Source organism: Lytechinus pictus, chromosome 3 (assembly GCF_037042905.1).
Source record: "Lytechinus pictus isolate F3 Inbred chromosome 3, Lp3.0, whole genome shotgun sequence".
NCBI classification, from domain to species: Eukaryota; Metazoa; Echinodermata; class Echinoidea; order Temnopleuroida; family Toxopneustidae; genus Lytechinus; species Lytechinus pictus.
The window spans coordinates 49,400,387-49,422,065 of record NC_087247.1 but is presented as its reverse complement, the minus strand read 5'-3'; the positions used below and the strand labels follow the sequence as shown (position 1 = coordinate 49,422,065).

The 21,679-nt window shown below is 35.5% G+C and overlaps 1 protein-coding gene across 2 annotated transcripts; it reads right to left on the bottom strand.

The window, feature by feature from the left end:
- Positions 1-344: 344 nt before the first annotated feature.
- On the bottom strand, positions 345-20,237 carry LOC129257087 (cilia- and flagella-associated protein 100-like). Of its 2 annotated transcripts, none has more exons than XM_064097261.1 (16): positions 20,130-20,237; positions 16,287-16,381; positions 15,307-15,390; positions 14,419-14,516; positions 12,816-13,002; positions 11,822-12,053; positions 11,154-11,234; positions 9,309-9,478; positions 8,471-8,561; positions 8,004-8,082; positions 6,669-6,820; positions 6,093-6,191; positions 5,437-5,473; positions 2,651-2,730; positions 1,772-1,988; positions 345-859 (listed from the first exon to the last, which is right to left on the bottom strand). In XM_064097261.1, exons 2-16 carry the CDS (start codon positions 16,357-16,359, stop codon positions 746-748), a joined length of 1,794 nt encoding a protein of 597 aa, XP_063953331.1. In that variant the 5' UTR covers positions 16,360-16,381; positions 20,130-20,237; the 3' UTR covers positions 345-745. The 2 variants fall into 2 exon arrangements, with proteins under 2 accessions (XP_063953331.1, XP_063953332.1); XM_064097262.1 differs by having other exon boundaries at positions 16,302-16,381; positions 20,130-20,230.
- Between the last annotated feature and the right edge of the window lie 1,442 nt (positions 20,238-21,679).

The following is a 21,679-nucleotide window of genomic DNA, read 5'->3' as shown; positions in this document are numbered from 1 at the left end:
TATGTGACTCTTAAACCACAAAAGCAAAGTTTTAAAAGTTTTAAAAGTTTTAAAATGTTGATAATTATTTAATATGCATAATTTATACTTCATAATATAGATTCTCATTCTGTACAAAATGCATTCATTTATAAACAAGATAATGCAAAGGCCTTTCAAACGAATACAAGATATATATATTTGTAAACATTAGATACTGTGGTAGCCAATGAAAGCGTATAGACAGTTAACTCTGTAATCGTTAATCATTTTTCCCTTCAGTATTTATATTCTGTTCCTTCATTTCCTTCATGTGTTAAGCATGTCAAATGTGTTGAACAAGTCAATTTTTTTTTTTTGGGGGGGGTTGGATGGGGAGGTCCCATCATGACAGTATAAAGAACAAGAAATACCAAGCACTATTAAATAGAGAAGGGTGGAATAATTTGTAAAATGGCAGAGAAGTAAAATGAGATATATATCATATTTTCTTGAAGATTCCTGATAATGTTCCACTTTAAACAATGTATTTGTCTTAATTCCATATCAGTCACAACTCTCAGCCAAAATAGAAGTAGTTATACAAGTGAAAACCCTTAAAAAATGTATAGACGGATGAATTTGAGGTTCCTCATAGCTCATTATGTCATGATTGATCTTGCAAACCTGTTTGCCAAAGTCAAAATATGAGCATAGAGAATTCAAAAGACCTTGGGGTAATATTCAATCATTAAGACAATTTGACATTAACCATGTTAAGAATATCCTACGTAAAGAAATATGCCATCTCCTCCTCCTCTTTGTTGGCCTTCTCCTTGGAACGATCAACTTTGCGCTTCGTTTGTGGGGGCTCTGAACGATAGACAAGTTTGCGACCAGTCTGGAACAAAAAACAAGCAAGCAAATTATGGATTAATTCCTGTTGACTATCAACAAATGATGTATAAGTAGTGTAACACTTGAGGTATTTATCATTGATATCCAAAAAAATATCAGGCATTACAAATGTTGATAAATACTGGAGTCAATGTTACTGATGACTTATGTTTAATATCTTTTTTTCTTTCAAGTCTTGCATGACTTTTGATATCAAATTTGCAAGGCCTGTGTATACAGTTGTGAAGTACATATAATTCCTTACATGTGTGAGACTAAGAAATACTCAAAAACTTGAATTTGTGCAGAATGTTAATTCAAATGTCTCTTTCACTCTTAATTAATTAAGTGTGATCTTTTATAACTGAACTAAAAATTGCATGTTTATGAGCAGAAAAGTGTACTCATAAATTTCATAAAAAAAGAAAAAGACAAAATAAAAAGCAAAACACACAAGAAAATATTTAATCTTTTTTTTTTACAGTAGAAGTTTTAAAAGACCAAAAGGAGTATCAAGACCTAACATAAATATATTTCTTTATTTAGAGCAGAAATTCATGTATAAATTAGCATGAGTAATGACATCACACAATTAAAAAAAGAAATTGACCGCAATTTATGATAAGGGTGACAAGCATGTTGATTTCCGGTGCACAACGCTGTCACTGGCCAATATCCAGAGGGGTCAAACGCACCCCACCCCCTGTAATAAAAGCTGGTCTTGTAATGCTTAAACTGTTATTAGAAAGTAAAATATAATGGTCTACTTAGCTTTAACTTTTGCTCAGTGAGAATTGTTGTTTTGCTTTCCACAATCCAGCTGTTATGAGTAACTTTATGAGCTACTTTATCAAATATCACCCTTTTCACCAAAAGAAATGTCAGTACAGAGGCTGAATCACCTGATGACACCTACCTTTTTCTTGGGATCTGCCTGTGCCCTTTCTAGGGCTCTCCTAACCCTCTCCTCTTGGTGAATCCTCTGAGCCTCCAACTTCTCCTCCCGAAGGCGGAGACGTCTCTCTTTCTCCTTGGCCTTCTCTGCAGCTTCGACCTTCTCTGGGGGCATGGTCTCGATGCTCTCAAAGAGTTCCTCCAGTTTGTTCTCTATGTTCGTCAGCATCTGGAGAGTGCTGTTGTAACAATATCAATCGCATCAAGTGTTACTGCTAATGTGCAGAGTGATATATCAACCAGGTGATTTGAAATCTGCCCATTATTTGTCATAAAAGAAATATGTATCACTTTCTCAATCAAATGATTTACTGTAATTTGATTATCTTTTTATTCATTTATATGTTACTTAATTAGTGAATTGTTAATTCACTAATTCATTCGTTCATTCATTCATTCATTCCATCTTCAAGGTAACCTTGTTAAAGATAGTGGCGATGTAGGTGCTGCACAAATATACACATTATCCATTCCATTTAAGATAAGAATTGGTATTAAATACTTCTGTTTAAAATCATAATTAGTAATACTTCTGTTTTAACATGCAATTTTTTTTTTTTCATAATAGTCACTGTAACAACAATCATCACAAAAGTTAAATTGTTACAAGCATGGATTTTCATGACTATTTGTCACTCTCTTCAAATAAGACAAACAACCCAATATTTCTGTGATCCTACAGAATTATACAAGGCACCAAAATTGGGGACTGGCATAAACCTGTCAGTATTATCATCTTCTGACAGTAATATTCTCTGCATGTACATTATGAAATATTGTTGAATTAGGAGATTTTCTTTGTTGTTGTGTAGATACAGATGTCAAAGCAAAAAACACAAACCTGATATTTGCTTCATTGTCACCAATACAATTGGCGTAGACCTCTTCTACTTTGTTGTTTAATGTATCCAACATGGCTTCCTGCAATAAAAAAAATTGTGGGAAATCATTAATCAACTTTGCATCATGGCCTGTGTACTAAAAGGAATATGTATCTGAAATCATATCCAGTGTACAAAAATGATTTGTATTTCATACATGTATCCAATTAATTGTATTGTCACAAGTTTCATAAACCCACCATTTTCACACATGGCTTTTGCTCATAAAGTATTTACATCATCTAAAAACTCAGTTTTTTTTTGTGCACAGTTCTTTACTAAGTGTAATAATGAATACAACATAAAGGGAAAGACATTTTATGAAAAGGGGGCACTACCCATTTGCTTATGCAAACAATAATCTTGTGCTTGAGTGTTAAAATGTAACTTGGTGATATGTTGTTCTTCCTACTTGAGATAAGTTAATCTAAAATCAAATTGAAATAAAGCAAATAGGTGGTGTCTATGTAGTTCGAGGAGGGGGAGGTTTCTTTCACTTAAATAATAGGGTTGTGTTCTATACACAATTAAGGCCTCCTTTTTTTTATACCCTCCTTTCTTTCTTCTTCCACTTTACTCCTTTTTACTCCATTGTTCCACTTCTTGAAAAAGCATGGGGGAGGGGGGCTACTTCACCCCATCCCTGTTTGCATGTAGCACCATGCACCCCTACTTGAGCATGCAATGTGATTTAGCAGCAAATTATCTTCCAAAAGTGGAACCTGATATTGGTATTTCCTGGAAGACTTTAAACTTGACAAAATATTTGTGGTTAAGCCACCATCACCTTTTTTGAAATATCTTGAAGAATGCCACTTAATAAAGAGTTTACATGCTGAATTTAAACATAAAACATGAAACCACATGACTAAAAATATAGAATATGAAAAAATAAAAATATATTTATACACCTGCAAAAATCCATAAAAATTAGGGTGCACTAATATTGAATGAATTAATTGAAACAAAAAAGTGTGCCCCTCAGATATGACTGAAATGAAGGATGAGTAATGAATATAAAAAATTGCATGTATACAAAAGTCATGCCATTTCCATGCATTCAGAAAAGTTCAATCAAGTAGTAGCAGGACGGAATAAAAACAATGACAGTGATGTTGGCTTGACTATATACATTGAAAACGGTTTCAAAAGGGGGTACTCCCATACATTTGTAGTAAGCCAATTTGATGACCCCCTTTGTTAGACCTGGATTTCTGTTATCTCTACATTCTACATATGACAAAAGTTCCATTCAGAAGCCGTCCTACCCTGCTCACAAGAACCCTGTTACAACATCTCTGTTCCCCAGACCTGCCAAAATTGTCCAGCGTGAGCCTTGAAAATTAAATCCGCAAAGCTAGCTGTATACATGGCTTCACAATTCTCTTCACTCCATCATGCCACTATCCCACAGCACACTGTACCTTCAGTACAGAGCCAGCCATAAAGCGATTGCGACTACGGGACTACAGCGTTGCCAATTACAAGTGTACAAATGGTACAAATGAAACGTATAACATTACGCATGCTGCATACACTACCCCTTAGATTTTCAAGTCAACTTATGCAAGCTTAACATGTAAATTGCACGCTTACATATATGATCATTTTATTATATGTGGAATCAGATGTTGAATCTCAGTAATCATCTCAAGCTCATTTCTGAATTTAGAACATAGTGTAAAGCATTCCATCATGCATATGATACATTATTTGAGAACTTTCATAGCTAATGCAAAAATTTTATATACTAGAGCTGAAAAGACAAGATTCCATATGGAAATTCCCTTATAACGGAAGCCAGTAAAGGAAATGTGGGATTTATCAAGCAATCATAAAACCAGTATTTCATTCATGCGAAATCATGCTCATAAAAACAAAGAGGGAGCTTTCTTACAGAAAGAAGGTTTGCATTTTTTAATGACAGACAGGAGTACTCTTTTTGATAACAGTGTAAGAAAGATTCTACAGCTTGGAAAAAACAATCCAGATTCAAAGATACTAAAACTGAATTTTAGTAATTACATGCAGTATCAATCACAAGACATACAAGAAAAGATCTAGTGCTCCTTAAGTAAAAGAAAATTCAAATACTGCAGTACCAAAGGGAATATAAGCAATCATGTTTTTACATGATAAAGAATTGCACACAGTCTCCCCTAAGACCACAAGAAATATAAGCAAATGGGACTAAGCTGGCCAATAAGGTATGAATGTCACATGCATGTCCATAGTCCCAGGCTGTAAGAGAAGGATTTGATAGGACTTGTGGAATCTGAATCTCTTACGGTTGACGATGGGGAATCTACAGATCGACCTGCTGACGATTTATTGGCTGCACTTGTAGATCCCTGTAAAAATTGTCACAACACACCTCTAAAAACAAACAAAGCTGCTGCACTTTAATTCAATACCCTTTGGTAAAAAAAAAAATCCATCAATGAACATTGTAAACAGCAAATACAACATAAAAAAACAAACAGATTTTAGTGAAAACAAACAAACAAAACACGAACATGATATTAAAAACAATTTTTTTTTTTGGGGGGGGGCTTTAATACCATGAATGTGCAAGATGTGTCTGTATGACTGCCTGTTTCTGTCTCTTATCTCCATTCCTGCCCTTCTCTTGGTACTCTTGTCTTAAATAAATGTGTTGGTACATAAATCTTGTTCAGTCTTGTTGTTTAGATCAGTCAACAACATTTACATACATTCATTACCAAATACTGCTAAGATTTCTTACCTGGTCTTCTGCCTTGAATTCACCAAAAGAAAACATTCTAAAAGCAAAGTGGTAAATATAACTTATTGCATTACACTGAGTTGTTACATTAATTGCATATTGCATTCTTGGAATTAAAATACATACGTGCATCATTTTACTATTATTTACATTTATTTTGCTATTTACCTGATTTTTTGTTGGCAACAAAATATGATCACAAATTCTATCAAAGTCTTAAATATGGCAAAGTAATTTCAAAACAAAGAATCTGTGAGAAATAGCTGGAGATAGATTAATCATTAAATGTACTTCACAAATTATCCATCTCTCAACAATAATATAACCCTCAATAATGGATGTAGTCTGTTCTTTGTTTTAGTTTAGCAATTCATAACATGTTACCAGGGGGATTAAATGCATTAAAATCTATCGGCAAATCTCTTGTTCTATACACAAGTGTTATGAGTACCAAGTCTTTGTTCAAATTTTAATCCTGATGTAACAAGGTTCAAGCTCAATTTTAGCAAATATAATAATTATTCATTATAACATCATCATGTCTGACTTGCTATGATCTCAAGGAACTGATCATATTCAGCAGGGTATTCTCATTAATGTCTCCATAATCATAGATGGGATATATGAAAAGGGGTTTTCATTATGATCAAACTTACTTGGATTTGTGCTCTAGATCTTTGGCCTTCTCCTCTTCTCTATCAATGGCATGTTTTAACATGTCAATCTGCTGCTTAAGAATCTCTGTTTCACGGTCCCTGAAAACCAAAATAATAAAAAATGCAAATGATTACAATAGTAAAATAGTCTAGTTCTTGATATTCAGAGAAGGGGTATGAAAGTTTATTATTATGGGATATAACACCAATCAGGGTTAATAATACTCTTGAAATATGTCTTTCTATGCAACGTTGCACCTATACAGCTGTATTTAGAAACAGATTTTGTTGATATCTTTAATAAGGATAACTGTATTCACATGCTGATCAATTTTCAACACCCATTAAATTTCTTCATTATTATTAATACAATGATATTATGCCCATCCTCATCTCTTTCCTCTATTAATCACTTATCACTTATTCATATTTTCTACATTGGATCTCTTTAACTTGTAAACTGAAAGCAAATCAGCCTACGAGCTGCTATGATCAGTGAATAAATAAACCATACTATTACTACCGGTACTACTACTACATGAGTGTGGAAGTTGTCTGTCCATCTATTAAACTCACATTCTTGTTTCTGTTGATGAGATGGTCTGTTTGATCTCCTCTAGGTTTTCTTCTGTTTCTTGACTGTTCTGAATCAAGGATAGGTTCTGTTCCTCCAAGTCAGCAAATATATCAAGAAGCTGTTGAGGGTCACTGAAGAACAACTCTGGCTCCTAACAAAAACAAAAGCAAAGATAATGTTTAAAAATCTTCAAATTTTATTACAAGGCATAAGCGATGTCATGTCTTGCCCACTTGTGAAAGTAATCAGAAATACATCATGATTTGCGAGGGCACGCAACAGAATTGTACCGGTATCAAAAGTTCATTGTAAAATAACTGGGATGGAATAACATTTGTCATAAGAGTCTTGCATGTAAACTTTAATGTTGACCTCAAAATGACCTTTGACCTTACCATGTGACCTCTGAACACAATGACATGCAGGTCTACTAAGTACAGCTACAACCCAAATTTGGTTCAAAAGTGACTTCAGTTGTGGAGTTGTCATAACAATGACCTCAAAATGACCTTTGACCTTACCGTGTGACCTCCAACTGCAGAATTACATGCAGGTTCCCTAAGTACATCTACAATCCAAGTTTAGTTGAAAAGTGACTAACGGTTGCAGAGTTATGTGTCATCATGTTTGCGACGGACGGACGACATTTGGATCCCTTAGTCTTGCCTTCACTTCTGGTGGCCAAGACAATAACAGATAGCCTTTGTCCCTATAATGCTACTATTGCTCCTACAACTAATAACAATATATAACACAGTGCTTAATACAGTGGTAAGTGTTACATGATATTACAATCCTTCTTATCCTTATTCTTTTCCTTCATCTAAGTAAAAATACTGGTCAGACTCTTGCCAACTTAAGGAGTTTATCCTTCCCGGCTGCTTCAGTATTCCACAGCATTTCTTATCAAGGAAACAACAGTTCATGACAATGAAAAACATGAAACAGACTCTAACACTACTTTACAAAGTACATTTATCACCTTACCTTTTGCAAATGCGTCAATCATGAATATAACCTTCATGGGCTGTTAAAACATTGTATTTAAAATAGGTGCATGTTAGACCTATAACAACCTCATAATAGCAGGTTGCCACTGATGTCAATAAAACAAAAAAAATTTTTTTTTTACATAACAAGTTTTTAAAAGCTCGTCGACAATAAGTTTTTTCTAAGAATGTTTTTCTTCCTTTACAATTATTTCCCTAGGTTTAGCTATGCAAATTTAGATTATTGTTTATTCAATGCTAAAAGTAACATTCTATTCCCGTAAAGGTATTAGTTTTAGAGGTGTTATTTGATATTAGTTAGGGAATGATAATATGGATTGCTACCTCATCGCTCTCATAGTCTGAGTCGTCATCTGCTGGTCGTGCTTCATCTTCACTCTTAGCTGGACTCTGAATCGTTGCTCTGGAAAGGCAAACAGTAGCAAACACAATAAATGCTCAAAATGTCAAAATTTAGATACTCTACAGAACATCTACAGAATGCCTAACATGCATTTCAGCAAAGACTATTGTTAATTTAGAACTTTATACTTTCACCCAAATCTTTAACAATAAAACAAGGGTTGAACTGAATTGTTTATCTCAATGAATTCAAATCTATCCCCAATAAATATTGATATCAATCACAATATCTCCAAGATGGACACCTTTAGATAAATGAAAACAAATAATCAGCCAAAACAGTTGGTAAGTTAATATGCAAAATAAACTAGAGATAATCAAAATCAAATCCTTAATCTCCAGCACCACACATGTAATATAGAATGATTTATTAAAGCTCAATATAATACCTCTTGACAGCTGATCCTCTACTAGATGCCTTGCCCAGACCCTTTGACATACTGGACCGAGAATTTCTTCCTTCAGTACTTGCAGACGATACTGTATTCAGAAAGTAAGTGACAAGATTGAACCGCTTCATATCAAATTCCTTTTAGTCTTGCACATTTCAAAATTCAAAGAGGAAAAAATAATGAATTTCTCAAATTTGTATGTACATATAGTGTACAACTCAAGGCCATGAAGAGACTGTCTAGCAGTAATGTCACATAAATGTTTTTTTTTTTTTTTTTGTAGGCCTAGAATGTGAATGTCTATGCAGAACAATCGCGGACAGAGTATGAAACAGGCATGCATGTACTGTATAAGCTGAATATTTTGAAGAGATTTATTTGTAAACACTTTGCATCATACTAACAGCAAAATAAAAAATATTTACTCTCTGACATACTTGTACAAAGTGGATTAACAAGTGATAAAATTAGAAAACTATACTCCTGTGAATTTCCGGCCTCAAGGCAACATTGTGGAATATTGTTTGCACTTAAATCCTGAAAACAAAACTCATTTGTGTTCTTAGTGTAATACCGAAAGTTTCCTTTTAATTAGTCATGCAATTAAAGCAAACTGCTGGCATTCAGCATTGTCAAAACTGTGCTCAGGTTAAAGAGATGTAGACTTTAAAAACAATATAGGTAATGCTATCACTGAGAGATAACAAGCTCCTGCTACAAGTTACTGAACTTAATCAAACTGTGTAATTGATTAGCTTATTGATAGATAGGTTGGCATGGAATAAGAGCATGCCATTGATAACAAAATTGATTCAGATTATATCACTGTATTCACCTTTCTTCCTGCTTGCTGATGTGAGTTTCTCATGATCTTTATTCTTCAGTTTCCTCTTCTCCATCCTCTGTGTTCTATTTTCTTCTTTCCATTCTGCGGGTGTGAGAGAATCTAAAAACTTCTTGTAGAGTTGGTAGTCTTTCAGCAGCACCTCATTCTTTGAAATTTCACTAAACGAAACCCCCAAAAAGATGAAAAATAAGAATGTCAGATATCAACAAGTGGAATGCCTCTGGCCGTCTCACCTGCATCACGCGATTCAATATAGCAGCAGTGCTGATTTTGAAAACTACTATAACTCGCACAAGATGTTCAGTGATACTTGGTTACTCTTATTTCCACGTTTTATGAACTAGACCAATACACTTATAGAGATATGATGGCAATTCAACAAATACCCCCAACGTGTCCAAAGTTCTTTGACCTTACATGACCTATGACCTTGATCATGTGACCTGAAACTCGCACAGGATGTTCAGTGATACTTGATTACTCTTATGTCCAAGTTTTATGAACTAGACCAACACACTTTCAAATTTATGGCTGTAATTCAACAAATACCCCAATTTGGCCAAAGTTCATTGACCCTAAATGACCTTTGACCTTGATCATGTGACCTGAAACTTGCACAGGATGTTCAGTAATACTTGATTACTATTATGTCCAAGTTTCATGAATCAGATCCATAAACTTTCAAAGTTATGATGGTAATTCAACAGATACCCCCAATTCGGCCAAAGTTCATTGACCCTAAATGACCTTTGACCTTGATCATGTGACGTGAAACTCATGCAAGATGTTCAGTGATACTTGATTAACCTTATGTATAGGTTTCATGAACTAGGTCCATATATTTTCTAAGTTATGATGACATTTCAAAAACTTAACCTTAGGTTAAGATTTTGATGTTGATTCCCCCAACATGGTCTAAGTTCATTGACCCTAAATGACCTTTGACCTTGGTCATGTGACATGAAACTCAGGCAAGATGTTCAGTAATACTTGATTAACCTTATGGCCAAGTTTCATGAACTAGGTCCATATACTTTCTAAGTTATGCTGTCATTTCAAAAACTTAACCTCAGGTTAAGATTTGGTGTTGACGCCGCCGCCGCCGCCGTCGGAAAAGCGGCGCCTATAGTCTCACTCTGCTATGCAGGTGAGACAAAAACGTAAGAGAAACATTGGTAGAATCTACCCAACATTTAACGCAATACAAGAATGAGAATATTAGCGTATACTACAGTGAGCAAAGGCCCATCTTTCTCTTTACTGATAAACTATTCTGTAATAATTTTAATGTACATGTAAAAAACCCATTCTCAGTTACTGTAATTGAGAATTATACATCTAAAGGGCAATTTGGTCACTATAGGGCAAATAGATAGGTTAATGAAGTCCCCATTTATCAAAATAGAACATATTTTTTAAAGGCCATGAGCCACAAGTGTCTGGATTATAAGCCTGTTTGTGCATAATGCCATGTTTTTTACTTAGATAACTGTCTTTGAGGAATGGTAAATTATTTATGCATCATTGACACAGTATCTAAATAATTAATAAAGAATTGAAGTGTGATTGCTTTCTCACCTTATGTGCTGATTAGGTACACTACAATACTTTATAATCTATTTATGTATTAAACTAATTCCATTCTATGTCATTTTTGTTTTTATTTTGAAGAGGATTATGCTGCATGGGTAATTCTGACATAGTTGCATCTGACAGAAGGTAAAATTGTGTCCATTATTGTAGATGTATAAATATGTGTAATGCACTGTAAAAGAAGCAAGTATCATTATTTATTCCATAAGTCAAAAAAGCAAAGTAACCTGAGCAACTTACCCTCTGATACGTCCAATCTCTTCATTGATTTTCCTGATTTCTTGCACCTTTTCCATCTTGGCCTTTGTTTCTGCTTCAGCTCTGTAAATATTCAAAATTCACATAAATTTTTAAGATGAAATCTGCGTGCAGTTTAAGTAAAGCTACCCAACTGTTTAATGCTCTTACTTTCTGACTTGTTAGGAGAGCAGTTTTAGGTAAATTCAACTAGAATAACCCCTAAATAGCTAGAATCAGCTTTCCACTTCTGCACCAGTCTGAAAGAAATATCAAGCTTAACCATACCTTTACTCATAAGATATAATATACAGCCCTCACTACTCTACCTTCTTTTTTTTTTGGGGGGGTCCCTTAGTTTTGTTTTACCTTTATAAAAAAAATCATTACACTGTGACATAAATAAAATTTTGTTGAATATTTCTTTAATAATCTGAGTACTTGCTAACTGTCCAACATACCTTTATCACGTACCTCATCAATTCAAAAGTAATGGATGAATGCCAGCAATTACAATAATTTACATTATATTTTGAACATTCTACTCTTTGCATGAGGGGAAAATGAAACATGGATTACACTGATGTTTGGAGAATTTTTCACTGAATTAATGCAGATACTGTAAATTCAGATACAACTTAAAAGGAGCAGAACAGGTATTTCAAGCTAACATTTTGATTGCCTCTACAGAGTTCTTGTCATTCTCCTTGAGGAATTCATCAAACATGGCTGCATCCTCCTCCAGGTATTGCTCAGCCAGCTCTAGCTTCCTCTCCTCTGCTGATGCAATCTCTTCTAGCTTGCGCATCTCATCTCGCTTCACGCCCAGGGAATATTGAACCAGAAACATCTCTCGCTTCTTGGCAATGTAGTCTGGAAGGCTCTCTTTCTCAACATGTCTGTCTGATAACAAAGAGAGTAAATGAGAGTACATATCTATCCTCTATCAATAAACACAATTCCAAAGACTAAACAGTTTTTTATGAATACAATAAGAAATATAACTTCTTACATTATTACATAATCATCATATCAACAACTGACTTGTTTGTGATAACTTTAGGACTGTTACTTATTTGCTCTTATCTTCTCTGAACTGTAATTATTTCATTTGAAACTTATGTATTTGATTTTTGTTGTTACTAGATAATAGATCTAAAAATGTTTAATACATCTCTTTGAATTTCAATTGTTTTTTAAATATAGAAAATATGGCATAGCTCACAGATTTATGTATGATTATGTGAGGTAAAGGTCAAAATGCAGAAATATGTGCACTCTATCTTTGCTTTTTATTCCTCATTTTGAAAGGAATTCTGGCTTCATGGTCAAGAAAGTTATAGTACTTGTTACCAAACCATTTTTAGATTGCTTGAGAGATAAATATGATGATGGAAAACCACCATGGAGTTACATGTAGCGTGATTTTGCTTTATTAACAGCTGATAAGTGATAGAAATTTATCAATATAGATTCAGTGAAAATCTATCAAAGAATGACAAAATATTTTTGAAATTACTTATTCAGGAAGCTGTCCGTATGTCACAAAATCAAAACTTGAAAGAAATCATTACCCAGTATTTCTTCATTTTTTCACAAAACCGAGTGGACATACTTTTAAACCCTGTTTTAACCAAGTACATCATTGTTATTTATGATAAATACCTCTTGTGACAGCAATAGTAAATGAAGGGTCATCCTTAACAGCCAGTGCCTTCTCATCTCCTGCTTCATCGTCTTCTTCAGCATCAAGTTCATCCAAAGGCCTTCTCATAGAGGCCCTCAAGGCATTAACACGAGATGTGTATGTTGTCTTTTCATGGACTTTGAGTCCCCTTTGCTTGATTCTTTCCTGTTTACAGAGAAAAAAATGAAAGAAGACCATAACCAATAGAGCCAGAGCAGATGTGATTAACCAAATGAACACATTATTATTTGATTTTAATATACACCCTACCCCAAGGCATTAAACTAAATTGGTACAACAAATACAGCAACTTATCAAGTATTCTCAGTAATGGAAGTAGACTCAACAATCAATAGTAAAGCAGGCTGGATTTTGCCTTTATGGCCTAACAATAAGATAATTACATATTAACAGAGCAAGTGGAGCCCCTCTGGCAGCCTCGTCTGCATTACGCGATTCAATATAGCAGCAGTACTGACTATGAAATAATTATTCACAAATAAAAACATTCATATAAGATAATACTACGTTCATTGACCCTAAATGACATGTTACCCAAGACTTGTGCAATATGATCAGTGACACTTGATTACCAGTATGTCCACAATACATGAACTATATCCATAATCTTTAAAAGTTATGATCGCAAATCAACAAATACCCTTAACTAGGCCAGAGTTCATTGACCCTAAATGACCTTTGATCTTAGTCATGTGACCTGAAACTCAGACAGGATGTTCAATAATACTTCATTACCATCATGTCCAAGTTTCATGAACTAGGTCAATATACACTCTCAATTATGATGTCTTTTCAAAAACTTAACCTTGGGTTAAGAATTCAATGTTGACGCTAGCGCCATCAGAAAAGCAGCGCCTACATGTATAATCTTGCTCTGCTATGCAGGCGAGACAAAAAATGAAGATTGATATCACAATGACTAAGTCTGCGAGTACCATTACATAATGTAAAGGCTGGCTAAAATTTGAATAGTTTGAAGAAAAAAAAAATCGAAAATTATTTTGATGACTTTAAAAAACAAAAACACCCCCTTACATCAAAATGCAATAGACATAAGGACGTTCCACAGTTATTTGTGTGCATCATGATTTGTGCATATTTTTACACTATGCTCATTGATGTAACAATGGATGAACAGGTGATTAATCAACTGTAGGTACAATGTATCAGCTGATTTTCCCCTTTATCTGCATTCCAACTGCAGGCCCGATTTGTTATTTTATGAACCCAATTAGCCAGAAATATTCCATGGACCCTATTTTTTAAAAATACTTCTACAATTTCAGAATACTTTACTCTGCCGTTCTGAAAAGTATGATGAATATGACGTCGAGTATGAATACTTCCAATTGCGTGAAGCTCGATAGCAAAAAAATCAAGTACATGAAGTCATGAACCCATGTTAATTTTTGCATATTTGGAATAGTCAGGTGCTAAAGTACATGTCACTATGTGCAAAATTTTGTGAAAATAACATGGATTTCACTTTAACTGTGGCGTCCTTAAGTTGAGAAAAGTAATATTCATTTCTCTCAACAGCTGAAAGAATGAATGACTTACTGCTTTCTTTCTCTGCCTTTCCTTGTCTCGTAACATGAATATATCATTATCAGCAGGCATGGTGAACGGATTGAAGTCGGCTGGCATTTCTTCATCTTCTGTGGTATCAATGTACAATCAATATAATAAATACAAATAAATGAAAGTATTACACAGAAGGAAATGATGATTCATAGTTTTAACAAATCAAGCAATAACTCAAGTACAATCTCATAAACAGTGGCGGACCGTGACCCAGTAGAGACAATGATTGGAGGGGCACTGTATTGTTTCTGAACAATGCTGTGCCCCTCCAATGTTTTGTCTCCTCCGGGTCACAGTCCGCCACTGCTCATAAATAAGAACCTTTGACTTATCAGGCAAGACATTTGAACACGAACAAAAATAAAGAATACAAATAGTTCATAACAGTAATAAGAAAAAAAATGTAAATCCACTAAACACATATAACAGCATATAAAGTAAAAATCAATTTTAAAAATATCAACATAATAACAATTATAATATGCAACATTTATATAATGCTTAATACAAATGTTTCTAAGCGCTGCATACTATTTCCCCAGCTATAGCATGGCTACCCTGATCAGGCACATTGAGCATTCAAGGAATTCCTTCTTACCAGGTACCCATTTACTACACCTGGGTGGAGAGTAACAAATGTAGATAAATGCCTTGCCAAACGATCTCCGGACCTTGTGGTTTAAAGTCCAAAGACTTGTCAACTGAGCCACAACCCCTCTAACGATACTTGAGTATATACTATAGAATAATAAATCTCATTAAAACACTTAAAGAAATGTTGAAAGAAATGAAAGAGTGTTCGGCTACACAAAATAAAGAAATAAATTTGGTTATAAATAAAAAATAAAATAATAAGTTAATTACCTGTTATTACTGAATTTTGGGAAGCTGATTTGATGGATTGTGGGAAGGTCACTCTTCCGGATTGTCGAGAAACAATATCTTGTCCTGCAAAACATTTAAGCCAGATTATATTCAAATTTTATCAGACATATTGTATAATCATATTCAAATATTTGATAAAGGTGTTGATTCTGTTGAACATTACTTTGATCAAGTGATCAAAATTTAATGACAAACTTTTGCATTTGACATCATTACGGCCCTCCCTCAGAGCATAGCTCTATGCTCAGAGGATATAAGTGTAAATGGAGTTGTCCAGAAAAGAATGCGTCAGCTGCAGATCACCAACGCATGCAAGGCAATGGATTCAATGGCCGCATGATGACATTAATGCATAAGGTCTATTGTTGATATTCTATACTCAAAGGTACAGGGTGTATTTTTAAATATTAAAAATTTCAATTCAATCACTCTCATTTCGTAATATGTTGTTTATTCCATGTGATTTGCGATAGTTGTAAACAAACTCACAAGTCTCCTTAAATTCAATGAAATACTTATTCTTTTAAAATCTCAGCTATATGACCGTCCTTGACCTAAATGACCCTGACCTCAACCCAAGGACTCAAATTCTACTCACATATTTGATGAGACTTGATAACATTATGTCCAAGTTTTATGAACCAGAATTTTATAACTTACAATAACAAAGTTAAAGTTCATAAATAAAAAATGTTTAACCTTGATTTGTGACCTGAAATTCATGCTGAATAATTAGCAACATTTGATTACCTATGCCCAGATTTCATTAAATAAACCCATACATACTTTCAAAGCTATGATTTTGTTATTGAAAAGCAGTTCCTACTACGACTCTCTTTTGCAATGTGGATAACAAGACAAAATATACGAGATGAAATCAATAAATAATGCCACTTGCAGCCACTCTAAATCGTTGAACATCATGCCTGATGTGGATATTACAATAAAAACAAACTTACTAGATTTTTTCTCACCAGAGTTTGGTGACTGTGAAGGTGATGGAGACCTTGCTGGGGATCCAGATCCAGACATGATGGCAGTTTCTTCAATTGGTCTATAATGGCAAGAGAAAGCTCTAACATGATCAACAATATATACACTTAAAGGACAAGTCCACTCCAACAAAAACTTGATTTGAATAAAAAGAGAACAATTCAACGAGCATAACACTAAAAATTTCATCAAAATCGGATGTAAAATAAGAAAGTTATGACATTTTAAAGTTTCGCTTCATTTCACAAAACAGTTATATGCGCATCCCGGACGGTATGCAAATGAGGGAACCGATGACATCACTCACTCACTATTTCTTTTGTATTTTATTATATGAAATATTTTGATTTTCTCGTCATTGTCATGTGAAATGAAGTTTCATTCCTCCCTGAACACGTAGAATTCCATTATTTTAACATTTTGTGGTTCAGGCAATGAGGTCCTAATTGTCAAATTCGTAAAAATTGAAATATTGTATAATTCAAACAATAAAAGACAAAAGAAATAGTGAGTGACATCATCAACTCTCTAATTTGGATGTAACTGGCTCGTTCATACAACTATTTTGTTAAAAATAAGCGAAACTATGAAATGTCAAAACTTTCTTATTTCACATCCGATTTTGATGAAATTATTAGCATTGTGCTTGTCTGATTTTTCTCTATTGATTCAAATCAACATTTTTCTGAGGTGGACTTGACCTTTAATAATTACAGTAGTTTGACTTTATGCTTAGAAGCCCATGGATTACAGTCTGTGACATTTACTAAACTGAATTATCACCTTCTCTGCCAGGACTTTCCTCAACCTCGCTGACGTCCTGTCCGTGGACCAAGAAGTGTCCAGACTCTGTGCATACAAGAGCACTTTGCACAGTCACACAGCTCAGAATATGCAGACAGTGCACAAAAATGGAAAGAACTTGCACTTGTCTTCCCACATCATGATTCCAACTTAGATAATACATTTATCCCTGTTGCCCATAATGAAGAAGCAAACTCATTTTATATTTTTGAATAGATTTGTCTTTCCGTTGATGATGACCACAACCAATTATTATGGCAGAGCTGAAAAAGTTGACTTGACCTTGTCTGCGATGTCCTACTGTAATGTTGAAACATTTATTTTTTTTTACTTTATGATAAAACGATATGTTTTCGAGATGAAAGCAAAAAGCTTCACACGACGATCGTATTTCAATACCAAATTTAGACTATATTGTACACGGCCATACAACTTGAACTCGCCCCACAAAAATGGTGTTGCTACGCTTTTTAAATTTTTATTTGGTTTAACATGCATGTATTGTCATGAAATTAATCAATATAAAGCTAAATATATATAGCATAATAAAATATAACGTAACACAAATGGGGCGAGTTCAAGACACATGGCAACACGAGATAGTCGGCTGGTAATGTTCGCATGGTCACATTCGGACAATACATGTAGTAGCGCTCTAGACTAGACCCCTTTTTGATCCCATGATCCTTGCGTGAAGCTATTTGCGATAAAATCTACACTCTATGGCCCGTATTCTGAAGTCAGGTTTAATTTAAACTCTGGTTTTAAGTTGTGGTTTAACTATGGAAAGCCAGTTGTTACATAAATCTATAACAGTAGAGGTTCAATGTATCAGCTCATTTGACTCCCAAAACATTATTAACTGCCTGGGAAGGACAAGTCTGACAGTTGTCTTCACCATGAAAGAATTAGTAGAGCACAGTAAACATGAGAAGCATTTACTGTAAACAAAATTTTGAAACATTTGGCTTCCCAAAATTTTAGCACAGAGTTAGACCATGGTCTAAGTTAAACCCGACTTCAGAATACGGGCCTATAACAAAAAGTATAAGTTTGTCTGGCCATGTCAAATGTAGCCTGGAGCTCTGGAGCTAGCAGACACTCAAGGGTTCATTGCATGCTGCCGTGCACAGGGAAAATCAAGGGACGATAGATCTACTTCTTTTTCTCTTGTAAAATAGATTCTTCCCGTTCCTATATGGACACTGCGCCTACTCTCCCGTGAGTATCGTTTGTAATAATACTCAATCATTTTAATGCGCGCAAGGTGGTCGGTTTCAAAAGAGGTGGTCGATATGTGGTGCCACCACATATCGACCGGCAGTGGTGGTCTCACTATAATCTATATATCATGTCTTCTTCTTCTAAGAAGTTCTATGTCAAAATATTAAAAAATATCATCACGAAGTCCTCAACTTGAGGCTAGACCACTTGTTCACTGCAACCACCCTGCCTGTGGGGAATTTACAGGTTGGACTATGGCATGCCAATGCTGTACAGAGCACACACTTTAAAAAAGGATTAAAATATCTCTTTTGTGACCAAAATTGCGATGTTTTGAAATCGGCCGTGAATAATACGTGTGAGGAAAAAGATACTGGCCCAAAATCAACAATTTTGAGGATAACCGGAGGGTGGACACGGAGTGAAATACGGCTGGGTGTAAAGTAAGATATTAACACTCATTCAATGAACAAGGTTATGATATAACCTTGTTCTCAGTTATATCTCCATGTGTGGCAAAATAAGGATGGCAATGTTTGGCTTATTTTCTCTTTTTCTTTGGGACAAATGCTTGATTTTTTTAAACTGACAGTTTCCATTACACCTATTCATCATACAACTTGGCCCTAAGTGAATTTGATTCTTTAAATTATTTTTTTCTTAATTAAAATTAGAGATAAAAAAATGAAAATTTTCTTGCCATATTATTTTCCACCAATAGAGGGCGTACACAAAAATATGCCCAAAATTCAAGTTTTTGAGCGCTCTAGTGAATACAAAAATTATTCCCAAGTTACTAATGAAAAATAAATTGCAACTGTACAGAAATTAGTAATTTTGGTCACAAAATTGATATTTTAATCATTTTTTAAAGTGTGTGCTCTGTACAGCATTGGCATGCCATAGTCCAACCTGTAAATTCCCCACAGGCAGGGTGGTTGCAGTGAACAAGTGGATATTAAGTCATTCATATCCCTCTTTATATTTTTACGATAACCATGATTGCCATCCCACCTAATATGACTCGGAATATCCGATCTAGTTCACTGTCCCGATGTTCGGGTAGGTGGAGCGTAGCCGTAGTGTAGCGGTAGTGAAGTGGAGCCTGCACGAACATCGCCTGAGGTAGGCCTAGAGAGTAGAGAGGCTACATGTAGACTAGACAGCAGGTAGCCATCTGTTTCGAGGAGTTTTTTAACATTTTTTTATTTTTTTAATTTCTCTGTATTTGGTGAGTGAAGCCAACGGAGTTCGGCTGAACAACCAACATAATAACAGACACCGAAGCTTTTGGTCTACATGTAATGATGTAGACTAGAGTAGAGGCCAGGCCAGGCTCATGCACTCACACTATTGCGAGGTTCTAGACGGTCGGTAGGCCTAGACCAAAACAAAACTGCTCCGGTCTCTGTTTTATTGGTTGTTCCGCTGAACTCAGTTTGCTCTTCTTACCAATTACAGAGACCACTCATAACCTTCTTCTCATAGTCATACAAGATGTTTGGCTCAAGCGCAACCCAGCAGCCATCGGCCACGGCGGCGGAGCAGGACGGTGGAGGGTCGCTCTCGCTCGCTATCCACCGCCTCCGGCATGTCTGGCCTCTTCGAAGTTCGATCCCCGCATCTCGTACCGTACCGGTATTCGTAACGCATAATTCTAACTCACTCATATTATTATTTTAATAGCTTTGTTAGAGTTGGTCAAAGCTTTAAAAAATTCTCACGACACAAGAATCCTAAGTAAATACAGAGGCAAATAGAGATATTCATCGATATCTTACCAATTATAAAATACAATCCTAGTGATAAAGTACGATTTGGGGTCGATGAGAAGATAGAGTCTTTCCTTTACAACTTAACTAGGGCACGGCGTCATAGCAACACTGTGCAATTTATTGACGTAGGGGGCCGGCTGCTTAGCTCCCTTAATTTCGGGAGCTTACGTATATATACGTAAGATCGTATCTCTGTGGTTTCTTGCATAGTATAGTACCACGGAAATAAAGATAATAATTAATAAAATTTATTTCCGTGTTACGTACACGTAAGCTCCCGGTTTCTTGCCCTGTACTGGGTCTTCTTCTTGTTATTAAAATGCACAAGTTTTAAGATCAGATTTAATCATTTCAGTAGCTTTTAACTGTTGTTTAAAAATTGTTATTATTAAATGGGCACCTGCATGGTCTAAAGCCCCGGGGGGGGCCACTTCCATTGGCAAGTGGATACCATGCGCGACCACGGGGTCTCGAAAAGCACCCTAAACACGTATTTTCCATGTTCTGAAAATGCACCCCTTAACAAGTATATTGGCGTCTGAAACCCTACCCTTAACAAGCATTGGAAACAAAACTATACTCTTGGCAAGTATTCCCTGAAATGAACCCCTAAACAAGTATACAGCGATATTTTATTGTTGTGTCACGGGTCCGGCGGTCGTCGGTTTTGTCTAATTTACACACACCATTTGGTTTAATATGGCCCCACCTTCCTCACCTCGCGCAAATCGGGACTCTAAACACGTAGTGTTGGGGCAAAAAGGACATCCTTTATACAACATGTTAATTTTTGTTTGATCATCCCCGCAAATGTGACCCTAAACACGTAGCTTTCCTAGCGAAATAGATACCCTTTTTTCATTATTTTTGTGTTTTTGACACCCTAATCACGTTACGTACGTAACGTGCCCTATCTTGAAAAAGACATCCTTTTTACGTGTTTTCTTGGTCGCGCATGGTATCCACTCGTCAATGTAAGTGGCCCCCCCCCGGGTCTAAAGCGCCCATAGGATTTTCCACAGGGGGAGGGGGGGGGGCAAAACCGTCCGCCAAAAAAAAATTGACAAGCAAAAAAAAAAAAAAAAAGGTCTTCAATCACAAATAAAGGATTTTGTACCAGAGAAAACATTTGACAAGCAAAAAAAAAAAAAAAAAGGTATTCAAGCTCGTCAGGGGGGGGGGCAATAAAGGTCTTCAAGCTCGTCAGGGGGGGGGGCAAAAAAGGTCTTTCAAGCTCGTCAGGGGGGCAGGGATACGTCCTTTGCATGGGTTGTGGCTCGTCAGGGGGGCAGACTGCCCCATATGCCCCCCCCCCCCCGTAGACACGCTAGTGAAAGCGCCTGATAATTATATATAGACCAGCAGAGAAGAACTTATTAACCAGAAGTGGCCAAACCACCTACATAATTATTTACGGATGGCTCAGTCTCCAGATACGGGCGGGGCAGCTGCTGCATTTTTTATACCACGCTTCAACATAGAATCCAAAAGACTACACAACAATTATACATCTTCATACAGAGCAGAATTAGCTGCCATATTGGTTAACCAAATAC